Genomic DNA, 17,291 nt, shown 5'->3' on the forward strand with positions numbered 1-17,291 from the left:
ATGACTGACGAACGGCTGTTCCTTTTTGTTCTGGTGCTTTAGCCTTTATCATTTCCATAATTTTTGCTTTTAAAATTTGATACTGCTCACAAGCATCTTCATATTTCAAAGAAACCTCGTCTTGAAATTCTTCCTCTTCCTTCACCTTTTCTTCGCCTATGATGAATTCTTCAAAGGTTTCTATCATCTTCAGCCATCTTCTCTCTAATTCCGACTGCTTTACCTCTAAAAGTGAAATCGTCAAAGTTTCGGGATCGATTTTTTCAAAAGCAGAGCAAAAAGCAGATACTTGCTGAATGTCGTATTTACATTTTCTTTTAGAAACCATTTTTCTTAATTGTAAATCGAAAACTTCAAAATATTTTATACCTCACCGAATTTTCTTGAGAAATAACTGACCTTGTAGATCAACTTTAAAAAAAATCGTGAAGAAATTTAACCTCTTATTAAGGTTTCTCCAAATTCAAAATATTCGCGAAGAATGAAAGCGATGACAAAAAAGTCTAAAAACAATGTTTAATTTTCAAAAACTGTTATCAGACGATAATATAGCAGTAGTAGTATTTTATTTTTTCAAATGTATATTTCCATAAATTCCGTACTCTACCACCTTGAATTTATTTTTATCCAAAAAATTTTGTAAAAGTCTAATCAACAAATTCCCTATAAATTTTATTGCAATTGTGCTTTAAAATATATTTTCCAAAAATTACTCTTTTCTCCAAACAAATTTTCAAAAAAAAAAAATCGAACTCACTATTTGAGTTACCTTTTTCTTTTTAAAATCCAAAATATTAAGCATGTAGTTTCTGAGCAATCATTTATTTTAAATTGCTTTACCCAAATTGTTTACCACTTGAAGTGTCACCGTGTAAAGTTCTCCAAAAAATACCTCTTTTTGGTTCACCCTTTTTATCTTAAATTGAACTTATACAACATTGGTCGAGAACAAAGACTTTTTTAAAAAATGTTTCCAACTTTACTTCATGTATGTACCACTTTTTATTTTCGAGAAAAAAAGTATACAAATTTATCAACTCCTGTCCAATCATTCGTTAAGTAACGTTTGTACCAAATTCTCCACCAAAAAATTACTATCTGGTAAAATTTCACAAACTCACCGTTTCCCCGCAAAAATACTTGTACTAGAAACCCTTGTTGTGTGCCGTTTCCCTGAGACAGTTTCTTTGAAGAGTTGTTGTTGTTGTTGAGACACCAGTATTTAATTGTTGCTGGATGCTATTCTGGCAAATTTTTCTTCTAGGCGAAGTAATGTGTTTTTTTCTCGTATTTTATTACACCACTGTTTTCCTTGAAGAAATTCTGCGCTTTGTATTTATTTATTATTTTTTTTATTTTTTTTCTTTTAAAAACTCTACTTTTTTATCCGCAGATATTCAGTGCTATTTTATTTTATCACTCCACTTATATTTTATTTATTATTGTTTAATATAATGTTTCAATTATTTATTTTATGTTGTTCACTGCACTTTTAGTTTTTTTCTTTTAATTTAATTTTTTCACTCTGCGTTTGCCTGAAGTTTGCTTAAAGTTGCCGGTATATGTATGTAAAGCCAAATGAACATACATATGTAAGTTGTGGAAACAATTGAAATTGAAACACTTGTTAACAAGTGTGAAGAGTATGACAATTTGTTATATGCTTCTGCGCATGTCCAAAAAAAAATCCGCTATTTTCTTTTATTTACTAGTGTTGGTATTTTTCAACAGAGATGGTACGTAAGGGATTTTTGTTGTTAGTGATATTCCCTAAGGGATTTTATTAAATTTGGAGGTTATGTTCGAATTCTTGCTTGGATATGATTGTGAAGTAATTTTAATTAATTTTTTAGCACTTTTTAACGAATTTTATCAGAAATTAAACAATCGCACTAAATATAAATTAATCACTGTACATACCCAATCAATTCTTTTTGATGAACCTTGTTGATTTTTCGCTTCGAAAAATAAATTTTCTGGGAAACACATCTTCCTTCTTGGAATGGCATGCAACGTCTGGGAGTTTTCTTATTCGATGGAACGGGATGCACACTAAAGATTGTTCTGTAAGCAGCCCTCTTGACTGCTGTTGATGCCTTAGTTGTTGCGGTAGAACAACTATTGTAGACACTTCAACAAAATTTGCCGTGGTTGTTACGATAGAACAACTGTTGAAGGCAATCAGTGGACAGGTTTTCCACTAGTTAATCCAATCCTAGCTCTTCTAGGATTTTATCGAAGGACCAAAATGAAGGTTAGACTTTCTACTTAGCCTTTGTAATTTTGTAATTAAAAAAAAAGACTCTGTCTTTTCCTTAGTTGAAATTCAGGTTTATTAAGCTTCTTGCTTCTTTGAAAGTTAAACTTAAACTCTAAAACTAAAAACGACCAGAAGGTCTTTAACGACCAAAAATAAAAAAGTTCAAATCTACTCAGTTATACAAAAAAAACTCAAATTAAATAAAAGAAAATTTGAGTGCACTCTCTTTACACGGAAGAAAAAAAATGGTTACATATATACAAAAAAAAAAAAAAACGAAATAAAAATAAAGTTGAAGTCGCTTCAACAAGGGTCATAAAGAACTTGATTTTACAGCTTTTTGTCGAGATACGAGTATATTGAACATACTTATGAACTTAAAAGCCCTACTCGGGGGGTTCAGTTGTATGGGGGCTAGATCAAATATTGGACCGATGTTACCCATTTTCAATAGGATTCGTTTCTATTACAATAGAAGATCATGTGTATAGGGGTTATGTGAAATAATCGACCGATCATAACCATTTTCAATAGGCTTCGTCACTGAGACAATAGACGATCAAGTATGAAATTTCATTGAATTATCTTTAAAAATGCTAGGTTTACATGGACGGGCGAAGATAGCTAAATCCACTCAGAAAATTATTCTAAGCCGATTGGTATACTTTAAGGTGGGTATAGGAACAATATTTTTGTGCGTTACAAACATCAGCATAAACACATTGACATTTTATTGCTGGATAGCAATCTTACGGATCTGAATTTATCATTCATAGTTCATTTCTTACATTCCCACTTGTATTTTTTTCGAAAAACTCTTGACAGTGTGAGTGATAAAAATGGCATCTATTCACCAAGATTTAAGATTATTGCTACGTAATTTTTAATATTTTTGTGACAGGAAGTTTGTAACGTTTTCTTTGGCACTGTTGCCAATTATAAAATCAAGTTTAGTGGTGAGGAATTGATCGAGCTTGGAATGCATGAAGGCTTTGCTCGTCGGTTATGGGGAGGTTCTTGATCATTCCTAATCACCATACATTGACATAAAACAAAAATAAATATTATCATTCCAAGGCTTATGAAGTTAAACAATTAAACAAATTACTAAAATTCTAAGCTATTGTGAATGTTAATCACCATGTTGCACTGTGTTGTAGTTAATGCAATATAAGTCACAGATGTTAATATGACCATGATCACTATAAGGATTTTCCCACCTATATTTCCCAAAATACCACAGTGATCTATTAAGCAACTGCTAAGTATTTCCCTAAAAATTTTGCTAGATAGAGTTTTAAATTATTCTAGTCAACATTCCCTTAAATTTCTTCTACTCAGTGTGATTCATGTCAATTCAATAAGATATTTTATTAAAATCGAAACTTATAATTTTTTTGACAATACTTATAAATATATTTAAGTATAAAGGTAAGCTGTTATGATAATAGTTTATCAAATTCATAAAAAAATTAAATAAAAATTTAATATAAATGACATATTTTAAATACTAACTTTTGATCATATGTTAAATCGACAGCATGTATATAATTTTATTATTGCATATTATAACTTACAGTTTACGAGATTGTTTTTTTTTTTAAATTCCCATCTTACACTTTAGGTGATGATCTGAGCTCAAATGCATCCGTTAGTTCTGTAATATCATAAAATCTATTAGTTGTTGTGCAATGATAATTATTATAATATACAATAATAATAACATGCCAATAGTATTATTAAGGTTTAAAAATATTTTATAAAACTAGTACTTTTTTTAAATTCTGTACATTCTAAGATTAAATGTATTTAGATAAATATTTTTTTTTTTATAATTAGTAAGATATAATCATTAGTTGTAATTTATAATATTAATTGATTATAACTTAATTATTTGCATATAATTGTTTTAACAATATATAGTTTAATATTTAATATTTGTTACTCCTATTATAAATTAACAAAGTGTAACTACATGCAATTTATATAGGTTTAAAAAAATATTTTTGAAAAGAGAATAAAAAGGTAAAAGAAGAGAGTATAACAATTATAAAATGTATAACAATAAAATGTTAATTAGAGCTTAAAGTTATGGTTAATTAACATAATACTTATTCCTTGTAACATAACATAAGGATATGTAAGTTGCTGAGATCAATGATGACGTTACCATTTTTTTTAATAACAGTTCAAGTTATAATATTTATGTGATGTTAATTAGCACTGTTTTACCATTATCTCTATGGAAGATTCCCATTGATGTTGTTGACGTCACAAATTGAGATGCAATACTTCGACAATGCTTTAAGTACAGTGTAACATGTCATATAACCTCTACTCTTTTACGTTCACTTTTGGTCTGGTGTATATTCCTGTACTATAATATTTAATCATCACTATTTCTTTCAATTATATGAAATGTATAGTTTTCTTTTTTTTAAAAATTTTGGTACTGATGAATTACTTATTTCACTTCATAAGAATTAGTATTAATATTTTAGATGAAAAATTTTTCAGGCTATGTATGCAAGTGAAGTTCATTTAAGTGCCAAAATGCTGATGTTTAACTCCACAATTGGATTTGATATTTCCAAATCTTTACATCATTATATAATTGACTCATATTTCTTAGGAGTTATTAAACTTATCTTAAATAACCACGCTGATTAAGATTAATTAAATAATCTTATATAAAAACCCTGTAGAATTTCATAATTTTTCTTTAATTTTCCACTTAAAATACTTAGTTTATTACATTAAATCTTACCAAAATTTTGGGTTTTTCTTTTCATTCAACAAAAAAAATCGATTTATTTAAATGCGAAAGATGTATAATAAAAAAATTTATATATAATTACTTTATTACTTTTTGTGTTTAAACTTATAGCTTTCCGTATTAAAATTTGTGCTCTGAGAGCTATGGAATCAAAAAGGAAAAAGAAAGATTCTCGTTTGTCTCGTCAACATTACATGTCATTAGTTATGATAATCTGTCATCATGTAGATTGATAACTGTAAACATAGATCGATAACAATCATGTATTGTGTACAAACGGCCTAAAGACATTAATAAGTCATGATAATAATTTTCTGTAAAGTTACATGACTTCTTATAAAGTAACATAATATTTTTACAAATTTTAATTAAAATACTTATATTTTTACTAATGTTACAAACTGTAACACTACCAATGCTATAGACTGTAATTTAGAAGAATACTTGTACTATATAAAATAATGAAGCAAAAAAAAAGGAAATTAACTTTTAATTTTCAAAATCTGTTACAAACCTTCTTTGCAGATAAGTATACATACGTAATCGGAAATAAGGAAAGGGATTTTGAAAAGTTTTTTTCGTGGGGCACAACCACACCCTGAGTAACTAGTTAGTCGGGCAACAAATTCTTCAGAAGGATTTTATATCCTTCGCATGATATAAACCGATATATTTACCCTTTAGGTCCTCCAATTCGTAACATGACGACCCTATTTTTCTTCTTATTCTACATTTAATGTATGGTGGTAACAGTTTTGCATTTATACCTTTTTTGAAATCAGACTGCCGAAAGTTTTTACGGAATATTTCCTGACCCACTCTGAACTGAACATTCCTACATCTAAGGTTGTATGACTTTTTCGCTTTTTCATGAGCAGTGGCTAGATTGTCTCTCACTTTGTCATGTAAAACTTGCATTTTCGTATCGTTTGTTAAAATATTTATTTGTCCATCGTTCATAGAACCTAGTTTTTTCATAACAGGATATGCGGAAGCATGCCCAATCATATTACTACCAAAAATACAAAAGTAAGGAGAACATTTAATCGAATCATGATAATCACTACGAAGTATAAAGGCAATTTTTGATACATGAGTGTCCCAATTATCCTGTTTTTCCTTCAGAAGTATTCTAAGTTTTACTAAAAATTCTCTATTTGTTCTTTCTGAGCAATTGGCTTGTGGTGAATAAAACGCAGAAAATATATTTAGAAAAATGGTCTATAGCCACAAATACCATTGTATTTCCCATTTTAGTCCTAGGGTAAGGACCAAGGAGGTCCATGTAGATCCTTTGAAATGGACGTTCTGTCACCAATTGTTGTCCCATTGGAGGCCTCAATATCTGATTTGTTGGTTTTGAAACCTTACAAATCTCACAATTAGACACAAACTCTCTGACCTCTTTTGCCATGTTCGGCCAGAAGTATTTCTGTCTAATCCTATTTAATGTCTTGGAAAATCCCCCGTGACATGATTCGATACAATGATTATCAAATATTACCTTCTCTCTAAGCTGAATTGGTAACCACAATCGCCATAAGGATTCTTCGTCAATGAATTCCCCTTTTCTAAATTTTATCCTTTGATAAATATATCCGTCTGAGACAATGGTATCTGGAAATTTGTGTGGACTTTGTCCTATAGTTTGAACCAAATTTTCGTACTCTCCGGACCTAAAACAATCTGAATCTAAATTGATCTCAGATGATATCGTAGGAAGTTCTATCTCATCCACATCGAATCTAGAGAGTGCATCCGGAACTATATGTGTAGCCCCTTTTCTGAACTCAACGTCAAAATCGTATCCTTGTAATACTAAACTCCAGCGACCAAGCCGTCCTGACAAGTCCTTTTGTGACATTAACCAACGAAGGCTGGAGTGGTCTGTAACTATGGTAAAAGGCAGTCCTTCAACGTAAGGTCGAAATCTTTTTAAGCAAACTATTGCCGCTAAACATTCTAATTCTGTCACTGTATAGTTTTTTTGATTTTTGTTTAGTTTTTGTGATACATATGACACTGGGTGTTCCTTGCCATCTTCGTCCGTTTGAGTGAGCACTCCTCCTACACCAACACGTGATGCGTCACATTGTATTTTAAAATGACGGCAAAAATTGTGTTGAACCAATACGGGAGCCGTGGTCAAAGCTTCTTTTAATTTATTGAAGGAATCTTCGGCTTGAGGAGTTAATTGGAATTTGGAATGCTTTTTGAGACAATCAGTTAATGGTGCAGCCAATTCTGCGAAATTTGGAATGAATTGCCTGTACCAGCCAGTCATACCAATGTACTTACGAATCTGTCTTGGTGTTTTCGGCAAAGGAAACTTCGTAATGGCTTCTATTTTTGAACTATCAGTTTTTAAACATCCCTGACCCACTATATAACCCAAATACTTAATTTCCTTCTGACAAAAACGGCTTTTTTCAACATTAATTGTCAAATTGGCGGCTTTAAGGCAGTTGGCTACTTGTTGCAACATATCAATATGAGACTTAAAATCGGATGTGCATATCAATAAATCATCTAGGTAGATGAACACGTTTTGACGAAGACGACTGGGTATAGTCTTATCCATCAATCGGCTCATCCTTTGTGCAGCGTTGCAGAGACCGAACGGCATTACTGTAAAGTGATACAGCGGCCGCCCAGGCACTGCAAATGCAGTCTTTTCTTTCGAGCACTCGTCCAACGGTATTTGCCAGAATGCATCTTTCAGGTCAATCCACGTTATATAATGAGTGTCTTGCAACCGACTTAAAAGTCAATTGATGTGTGGCAATGGGTATGCATCTTTCTTTGTTAAACTATTCAATTTTCTTGAATCAAGACAAAGCCGTATTTTGCCAGGTTTTCTAACTAAGACAACAGGGCTACAGTAAGGACTGTTGATCTCCTCAATAACACCTAATGAAAGCATTCGGTCCAGCTCATTATATGCCTCCATTTGGCGCGGTGGGGATAATGGATAATGTTTAGTTTTGAAGGGTACAGAGTCACCAGTATCAATTACGTGAGTTTCAAATGTCGTACGACCTAATCCTAATTTGCTAAACGACGGAAAACTAGAGAGTTGGGTAGGTTTTAAATGCAATTGATCTATTAAATTAGTACAATTTTTGCCTAATACACAGATGGATGCACCAGAATCAAGCAGTCCAAATATTTCAATGTTGCCTAACTGAACTTTTGCATATGGTCGATTGTCCCTGTTCTCATCTATAATTGTAGATTCTAATAATTTAGAAAAACTCTTTCTTTTATGAAATCTGTCTCTACATTTAATAATTTTCTTCGAGATATTTAGTTTAATATAACTTTTTCTTGTTTCAATTTCATTTATAAGCTTTCTCTGGTGAAAGGATAACGTCTCAGTACTATTATCATCAATTATTTTATGAAGATTTTCAGAAATGTGGGTTACATTTACATTATCGGGACTCTTGTGTGAATTTCCTGATTTTAATTTTCCTACCAGATCTATATATAAATTATTTGCATTTATTTCTGAGGGCTTTTGGGTTTCGAACGGAATACCCTCTTTTATCCGTTCTAAATCTTGTTTTTCGAGTGTTTAGTACATTTCGGGCTTGAAACATTTTTCTCACCGCATCGATAACAAAATAAATTGCGAGTTTCAGATGTGCAATCGTAAAAAGAATGACCCATCTGGTCACAATTCCAACACTTGAAATGCCTAGTGTCTAACTCTTTTCTTTCCTTGCCTGGAATATTATGATATCTAATTGCGGAAACATCACCCTCAATGCACACGCTTTCTTCTACATTGTTCTCGCCCTCGATCTCTGATACAAACTTCTTGGACATTCTTAATTGGTATTGTCTATAAAGAAATTTTTCAGCTTTTCTAGCTGCGTCCCGCAAATGATCTAAGCTAAACAGATCATATGAAAACAAAAGAGCGCCTAAGGACTCCTAGACATTATTTTTAATAAGTTCTATTATTTTCTCATCACTCATAGGGTGTGATAATTTCGAGTTCATGGTTACTATTTCAGTAAAATAATCATCAAAATTTTCTTTGGGCATTTGTCTGCGCTCTACAATACGTACAATTTTGTCGCAGTCATTTTCAATCCTACCATATTGCCTCATTAATGCATTCTTTAATTGATCATAAGTTGTATTGGGATTTTGACGTAAATAGGTCCAAAACCACGTTTCCGCCTTACCCTTCAAAAGAGTATGAAAGCTAGCAACTAATTGGTCTGTAGCACAGTTCCATCGATCTTTTAAGGTATCAACTTTGAATAAAAAGTCATTGATGTCGTGAGAGCCATCATACAATATGTTCCATTTATCTACCCTAGTGGAATTACCATTTGAGTTATTTCTGCTCAACTCTGAATTAGCACTGCGATTATGAAATGATGAATTATTATTTCCAATATGTGCTGTATCAGTATGCCTATTATGATCATTAGGATCATTGCGCAAGGGCAGGTTAGTATTATGCTGATTTACCTGTAAACTTTCCGCTAAAGTTCTATTTAATGCGGTTAATTCACCCATAAATACTTGATGGTTCAATGTCAAAACTCGTTCTAAGCGCTGCGTCAAACTTTCTAAATTTCCTACCTCTGATACATTCGAAGAATTTTGATTTACTTGTTGTGTGCCAGAAGGCATGTCCATATTTGAATTACTCTCCATTGTCTGTTCTAAAGTAGCAGCTTTTGCTCTTGAACGGGTTATAATTGGGCTCTTTTCTATTCTTGGTCTAGGTGCAAAAGGATTTTCTACTTCCTCATCAAATGTATAATTGATTTGAGAGTCACTATTAGATGGATCTTCACTACTTACAAAATTACTAACTTTTCTTCTCCTATGTGACATATCCTACTAAACACTATTTAAAAATTATATAAATTATATATGGTTTACTTATTATTTCAAAATTTGGGAATGTTGACTAATTAACTATAACAAAATCTAGCTTTCACCATCTACAACAAGGCGATCCCCTCCTAATTTAAATATCAGTATTATGTCGCAAATAAACAATTCACTTTTATCAGAACTTGTTCATGACTTACACAGACTGAATTCATTACTATTGAATCTAAGGTATAACAAAAATTGTATCTCACTCATGGTCGCATATCCAAAACAGATTATTACCACTACTCGGATGACATACCATAAATATCGATACTTGATTTGAAATTTAAAACTTAAAACAATACAGATGGAATACATAATCAGTACTCTCTAGCATTCAAGATTAAGTAAAAACAATGCAGGAAAGTAAATTGCAGTGAGATCTAAATTAAAATAACAATTTAGTCTAAGACTCATTTACTATTATGGACTGGAACAGTCAAATTTTACGACACTGACGTTTTGCCAATCTCGTTGGGCGCCATTCTATTTTATGTAACGTTTTCTTTGGCACTGTTGCCAATTATAAAATCAAGTTTAGTGGTGAGGAATTGATCGAGCTTGGAATGCATGAAGGCTTTGCTCGTCGGTTATGGGGAGGTTCTTGATCATTCCTAATCACCATACATTGACATAAAACAAAAATAAATATTATCATTCCAAGGCTTATGAAGTTAAACAATTAAACAAATTACTAAAATTCTAAGCTATTGTGAATGTTAATCACCATGTTGCACTGTGTTGTAGTTAATGCAATATAAGTCACAGATGTTAATATGACCATGATCACTATAAGGATTTTCCCACCTATATTTCCCAAAATACCACAGTGATCTATTAAGCAACTGCTAAGTATTTCCCTAAAAATTTTGCTAGATAGAGTTTTAAATTATTCTAGTCAACATTCCCTTAAATTTCTTCTACTCAGTGTGATTCATGTCAATTCAATAAGATATTTTATTAAAATCGAAACTTATAATTTTTTTGACAATACTAATAAATATATTTAAGTATAAAGGTAAGCTGTTATGATAATAGTTTATCAAATTCATAAAAAAATTAAATAAAAATTTAATATAAATGACATATTTTAAATACTAACTTTTGATCATATATTAAATCGACAGCATGTATATAATTTTATTATTGCATATTATAACTTACATTTTACGAGATTGTTTTTTTTTTTAAATTCCCATCTTACACTTTAGGTGATGATCTGAGCTCAAATGCATCCGTTAGTTCTGTAATATCATAAAATCTATTAGTTGTTGTGCAATGATAATTATTATAATATACAATAATAATAACATGCCAATAGTATTATTAAGGTTTAAAAATATTTTATAAAACTAGTACTTTTTTTAAATTCTGTACATTCTAGGATTAAATGTATTTAGATAAATATTTTTTTTCATAATTAGTAAGATATAATCATTAGTTGTAATTTATAATATTAATTGATTATAACTTAATTATTTGCATATAATTGTTTTAACAATATATAGTTTAATATTTAATATTTGTTACTCCTATTATAAATTAACAAAGTGTAACTACATGCAATTTATATAGGTTTAAAAAAATATTTTTGAAAAGAGAATAAAAAGGTAAAAGAAGAGAGTATAACAATTATAAAATGTATAACAATAAAATGTTAATTAGAGCTTAAAGTTATGGTTAATTAACATAATACTTATTCCTTGTAACATAACATGGATATGTAAGTTGCTGAGATCAATGATGACGTTACCATTTTTTTTTTAATAACAGTTCAAGTTATAATATTTATGTGATGTTAATTAGCACTGTTTTACCATTATCTCTATGGAAGATTCCCATTGATGTTGTTGACGTCACAAATTGAGATGCAATACTTCGGCAATGCTTGAAGTACAGTGTAACATGTCATATAACCTCTACTCTTTTACGTTCACTTTTGGTCTGGTGTATATTCCTGTACTATAATATTTAATCATCACTATTTCTTTCAATTATATGAAATGTATAGTTTTCTTTTTTTTTTAAATTTTGGTACTGATGAATTACTTATTTCACTTCATAAGAATTAGTATTAATATTTTAGATGAAAAATTTTTCAGGCTATGTATGCAAGTGAAGTTCATTTAAGTGCCAAAATGCTGATGTTTAACTCCACAATCTTTACATCATTATATAATTGACTCATATTTCTTAAGAGTTATTAAACTTATCTTAAATAACCACGCTGATTAAGATTAATTAAATAATCTTATATAAAAACCCTGTAGAATTTCATAATTTTTCTTTAATTTTCCACTTAAATTACTTATTTCATTACATTAAATCTTACCAAAATTTTGGGTTTTTCTTTTCATTCAACAAAAAAAATCGATTTATTTAAATGCGAAAGATGTATAATAAAAAAATTTATATATAATTACTTTATTACTTTTTGTGTTTAAACTTATAGCTTTCCGTATTAAAATTTGTGCTCTGAGAGCTATGGAATCAAAAAGGAAAAAGAAAGATTCTCGTTTGTCTCGTCAACATTACATGTCATTAGTTATTGTAGTGTATTGAAACGCACGGAGTCTGATTAACAACTAACTTTTATTAATGTTAAAGGGATAGAAATTCAAGTGATATTAAAAGCTATGTGTTTAACATAAAGAGAGATTAACTTCAATATATACTTAAAAGTGATAGAGATGTTAATGTAATAACAATACATAACACGCCTCCACTTAAATCTTTTAAATATAAATTTAATAATTATTGATTATTTTTACATTAAATATTATTTAACAATATATGCATGTCTGTATAACTAATTAATAACAATAATTAATAAAGCATTTAATTCATTTTTTTTTTATTTAAATAAACAATTAAATTTAAAATTAGAAATTTTCAAAATAAGAGGAATAAAGATACATGTACTAAGTATTAAATTTTTTTATTTGTTCTGGGTCTTAATACTCTTCCACATTTGTTTTCATTCTTCTCAGTTTGATTTTTATTTGACAATTCTTCATTAACATTTGTGTTTATAGACTCATTTACAATTTCTGAATTTGGTTCATGTTCATTGTTATTTACTTCTGAAGAATTGTTATCATTATGTGAACGTTCAACCTTTTCCGTCGAAGTACTTCCATTTGAAGATGATGGTAATTCAGGCGGGATAAAATCATTACTGACATCCTTTACTCCTGCCCTAATTTGATCAGTATGTCTTTTTATTACTCTGCCAGTTGAAAGAATACACTGATATGATAGTGAACCTGTTCTATCCTTAATGATAGCTGGGGCCCATGATTCTTTATTTACATTTGTGTAGTCTCTAATGAAAACATTTTGACCTTTTTCAAAAGTAACTGATCTATTACCTTTATGATTTGATATACTTTTCATTTGATTTTCCAACATTTTGTTTTTAAAAAGTGGAGGTTTTATTAGATCAAGTCGTGTTCTAATCGATCTTCCAATAAAAATTTTCGCCGGGCTCTCACCAGTTGAGCTATGTTTTGTATTACGATAATCCATTAAGAAACGATTTAAAATTACATCAATATTTTCTTTTTTCTCAGAATTTAAATTTGCATAAATAGATTTCTTAAGAGTTTTCACGAAATTTTCAGCCTGGCCGTTTGTGGCTGGATGTCCAGGGGCTGTTAATGTGTGTTTAATTTTATTTCTTGAAATGAAATCTTTAAAATCTTCGGACACGAATTGTCTGCCGTTGTCGCTGACAATATTGTGTGGAATCCCAAAACGACAAAAAATTTCTCTTAATTTTGTAATTACAAAATTGGAAGTGATATCTTTTGTCTTGAAAACTTCTACCCATTTTGAATATGAGTCAATAACTATAAGAAAGTGATAATTCCTTATTGGGCCTGCAAAGTCTATGTGGATTCTTTGCCAAACAGAGCTTGTAGGAGTCCAAGGTATGAGTATACTTTTCTCTGGACTAGCCAATAGTTTTTGACAAGAAATACATGATTTGACTAAATTCTCAATCTCATTGTCAATATTAGGCCACCAAACAAATGACCTGGCAAGTGCCTTAGTTTTAACTATACCAAAGTGGGATTCATGTATTAGTTGAAGAATTGATTTTCTTAATTTCTCTGGTATAATAACTCTATATCCCCATAATAAACAGTCATGGTCAACAGTTAACTCAATATCCTTGTTGATAAATGATTTAAATTCATCACCTGTTAGTTCTCTAATTTTACCCATTCGAACAAATTCACACACTTTAGAAAGAATAGGGTCACGTCTAGTTTCCCTAGCTATATCTTTAAAGTCAAGGCTCAACATATTATCCTTCTGTATATAATTTATAAAAGTACTGTCATTAATGTCATTCTCATTGACAACATTTGTTTTAAATTGAGGTATTCGTGATAAATTATCAGCTTCATTTAATTGACCTTTAACATACTCAATTTTATAATTAAATCCAGAGAGAATAAAAGCCCATCTCTGAACACGTGCTGCTGCCATTACAGGCAAGCCTTTGTTTTGGCCAAATATAGAAATTAATGGCTTATGGTCAGTTCTTAATGTAAAAACATTTCCAATCAAATACTGTTTTAATTTAGTGACGCTAAAAATAATTGCAAGTGCTTCTTTTTCATGTGTACTGTACTTTTGTTCAGTTTTGGATAAAGCTCTTGAAATAAAAGCCACTGGTTTGAATTCATTTTCAGAAAATTTGTGCGAAAGTACACCAGCTATGGCATAGTCTGATGCGTCAGTTGTGAGGAAAATTGGTAACTTTGGATTAAAGTGCACCAGAACTTTTTCAGAAGTAATTTCTTTTCTTATTGTATCATAGGCTATTTGACAACTTTCGGACCACTCAAATCTAACATTTTTCTGTAATAACTTATACAAAGGAGTCATAATTTTTGCAAAATTATTAACAAACTTTGCATAATAATTCACAAGACCTATAAATGCACGTAATTCTGAAACGTTGTTAGGAATGGGGGCATTTAATACCGAATTAATTCTTTCTTTATTTTTCCTAAGACCAAACCTGTCAATTGTGAAACCTAAGTATGAAATTTCTTCTTTGAAAAATTTACATTTAGATAAATTAAGCTTAAGTCCAGCTTGTAATAATTTATTTAACACTGACTTCAAATTTCGAATATGTTCATTCATATCTTTACCCGATACTGTAATATCATCTTGATATACAACCACAAATGGTATTCCTTGCAATAAGTTCTCCATTGTTTTTTGGAATATTGCAGCGGCAGGTTTGACACCAAAAGGTAATCGTTTCATTTTCAAAGTTCCAATATGCGTAGACCAGGTACATAAAAGCTGTGATTTGTCATCAAGAATAAGTTGGTTATAAGCGTTTGATAAGTCCAATTTTGAAAATAATTGACCTCCTTGAAGGGAAGCAAAAATTTCGTCAATTAAAGGAAGTGGATAATTGAAATCAGATAAATATTTATTAATTCTGACCTTATAGTCGCCACAGATACGAATATCACCGTTCGGTTTTAAAATTGGTACTAGTGGTGTACCCCATTCTGAATGGTCTACTTGTTCTAATACGTCATTTGCTATTAGTTCCCTTAAATTATTTTCAATTTTTCCTTTCCAGGCCAAAGGCACAGGACGTGGTTTACAAAAAATAGGTGTTGCATCACTGTTTATGGCCAAAGATATTTTCCCAAACTTATAACTTCCAAGACCACTACTAAAAATTTCATGAAATTCATTTTTAATTTGCTCAGTTATAATGGTATATTGATCAGAACTAACTGAGTTTACTTGAATAAGTTCAAAATTAAATGTGCGTAGAAAGTTTCTACCAAACAAAGGATTATTATTACTATCAGTTACTACCAGCTTCACTGTTTTCTTTGTACCTTTTAATTCAATTATTTCATCATATTGTCCTAGGACCTTAATTTTATTTCCATTAAAATCGACATATGGATCAGTACAGGACTTGAGACTTACTTTTTTATTTAGACTGTCAACAAATGATTTCGATACCAAACTGCATGGAGCACCTGAATCACAAACAACTTCAATTGGAATTCCATCGATTTTAATTGAAACTTTGTAGAGCTCAGTTGAATTGCCACAATTATTTATGCTATAAATAGAAAAATCATATACATTATTTTTATTAAAATCTTCACTATCTACATCTGATTCTGATACATAATTTACAACTTTTTCTTTTTTTCTGCAAACAGAAGCCAAATGCCCAATTTTTCCACAAAAATTACATTTACTATGCTGAAATCTACATTCATTTGATTTGTGGTTCCTCCAACCACAATGAGAACAGGCCTTTAATGTTTTTGATTGATCAGCTGTTGATTGTTGTCTCTTCTTTGCTTGATATTCGTGACTGTTTTGGTTGGTGCTTTTGTTCTTGTTAGAATAATTGTTGTTGTTGTATTTGAGTTTGTTTTTATGTTTGCCAAACTTTATATTTCCAACTTGCATGTCATTATTTTCTTTCGATACTAACTTCATCTCCATAATTAAAGCTTTTCTGAGAGCATCTTCAATTGTAATTTTCTCATCCTCTTCACACAGTCGTTCAAATATTTTATTATTTATTCCCATAATAAAGCGATCCAAAACAAAGGCATCTAAATGAACACCAAATTTACATGCGAGTGCTAATTTTTTTACTCTAGCATGCCATTCTGCTACTGTTTCGTCTTCACCTTGTATAGCAGTGTGAAAGCTTTTGCGCTCACAAAAAATTATAGTTGGCGGAGTGTAGTGCATTTTTAGTAAGCTGCAAAGTTCTTTAAACGTTTTTGAAACTGGAGTGTCTGGGCTACATAAATTATGCAATGTTTCATACGCAATTGGTCCAATAGCTTTCAAGAGAGTGGCTTTTTTCGTACTTTCTTCAGTGCAATTTATTTCAGTGAAATGAATATCAAGTTTTTCTTTCCATAACAACCAAGATTCATTGCGGGGGGAGAATTGAGGTATATTATTTGGATGGTAAATAGTAACGGTACCACCTGGAACATTATCTGGCATGTTGATTTTTTTTTTATTTTTTTTTTATGTTAATTTTTATACAAATTAAGTTTTGTCTTTAGAATGACAATTTATGTTCTGTATTCAGTTGTTCCTTTTTTTATGTATATGAAGTTCTTATGGTGATTTTTTTTTTAAGTTGTTTTTTTTATTATTTCCTTTTTTATATGTATATATTTACATACATTTAAGTAAATAAAGTTCAACAAATTGTTTTTAATTTTCTTTTTAAAATATGTATTTAATTTTTTTGTAACAATTGTAAAACAACGAGTTACACTTATTATTTATTACTTATGTGTATATACACATTTAATC

At 30.3% G+C, this 17,291-nt stretch overlaps 2 protein-coding genes across 2 annotated transcripts; both read right to left on the reverse strand.

Annotated features, from left to right (window-relative positions):
* Positions 1 to 12,869: 12,869 nt before the first annotated feature.
* Positions 12,870 to 15,176, reverse strand: LOC119614696 (uncharacterized protein K02A2.6-like). The gene is made up of 2 exons (XM_037970823.1): positions 15,026 to 15,176; positions 12,870 to 13,594 (listed from the first exon to the last, which is right to left on the reverse strand). Exons 1-2 carry the CDS (start codon positions 15,174 to 15,176, stop codon positions 12,870 to 12,872), a joined length of 876 nt encoding a protein of 291 aa, XP_037826751.1.
* LOC119614707 lies at positions 14,659 to 16,973 on the reverse strand. Its single transcript, XM_037970833.1, has 3 exons — positions 16,444 to 16,973; positions 15,417 to 16,059; positions 14,659 to 15,340 (listed from the first exon to the last, which is right to left on the reverse strand). Exons 1-3 carry the CDS (start codon positions 16,971 to 16,973, stop codon positions 15,233 to 15,235), a joined length of 1,281 nt encoding a protein of 426 aa, XP_037826761.1. The 3' UTR covers positions 14,659 to 15,232.
* Between the last annotated feature and the right edge of the window lie 318 nt (positions 16,974 to 17,291).

Source organism: Lucilia sericata, unplaced genomic scaffold (assembly GCF_015586225.1).
Source record: "Lucilia sericata isolate MDLA Ls3-8-SP2 unplaced genomic scaffold, ASM1558622v1 Contig000043F_arrow, whole genome shotgun sequence".
In the NCBI taxonomy this organism is placed as follows: domain Eukaryota; kingdom Metazoa; phylum Arthropoda; class Insecta; order Diptera; family Calliphoridae; genus Lucilia; species Lucilia sericata.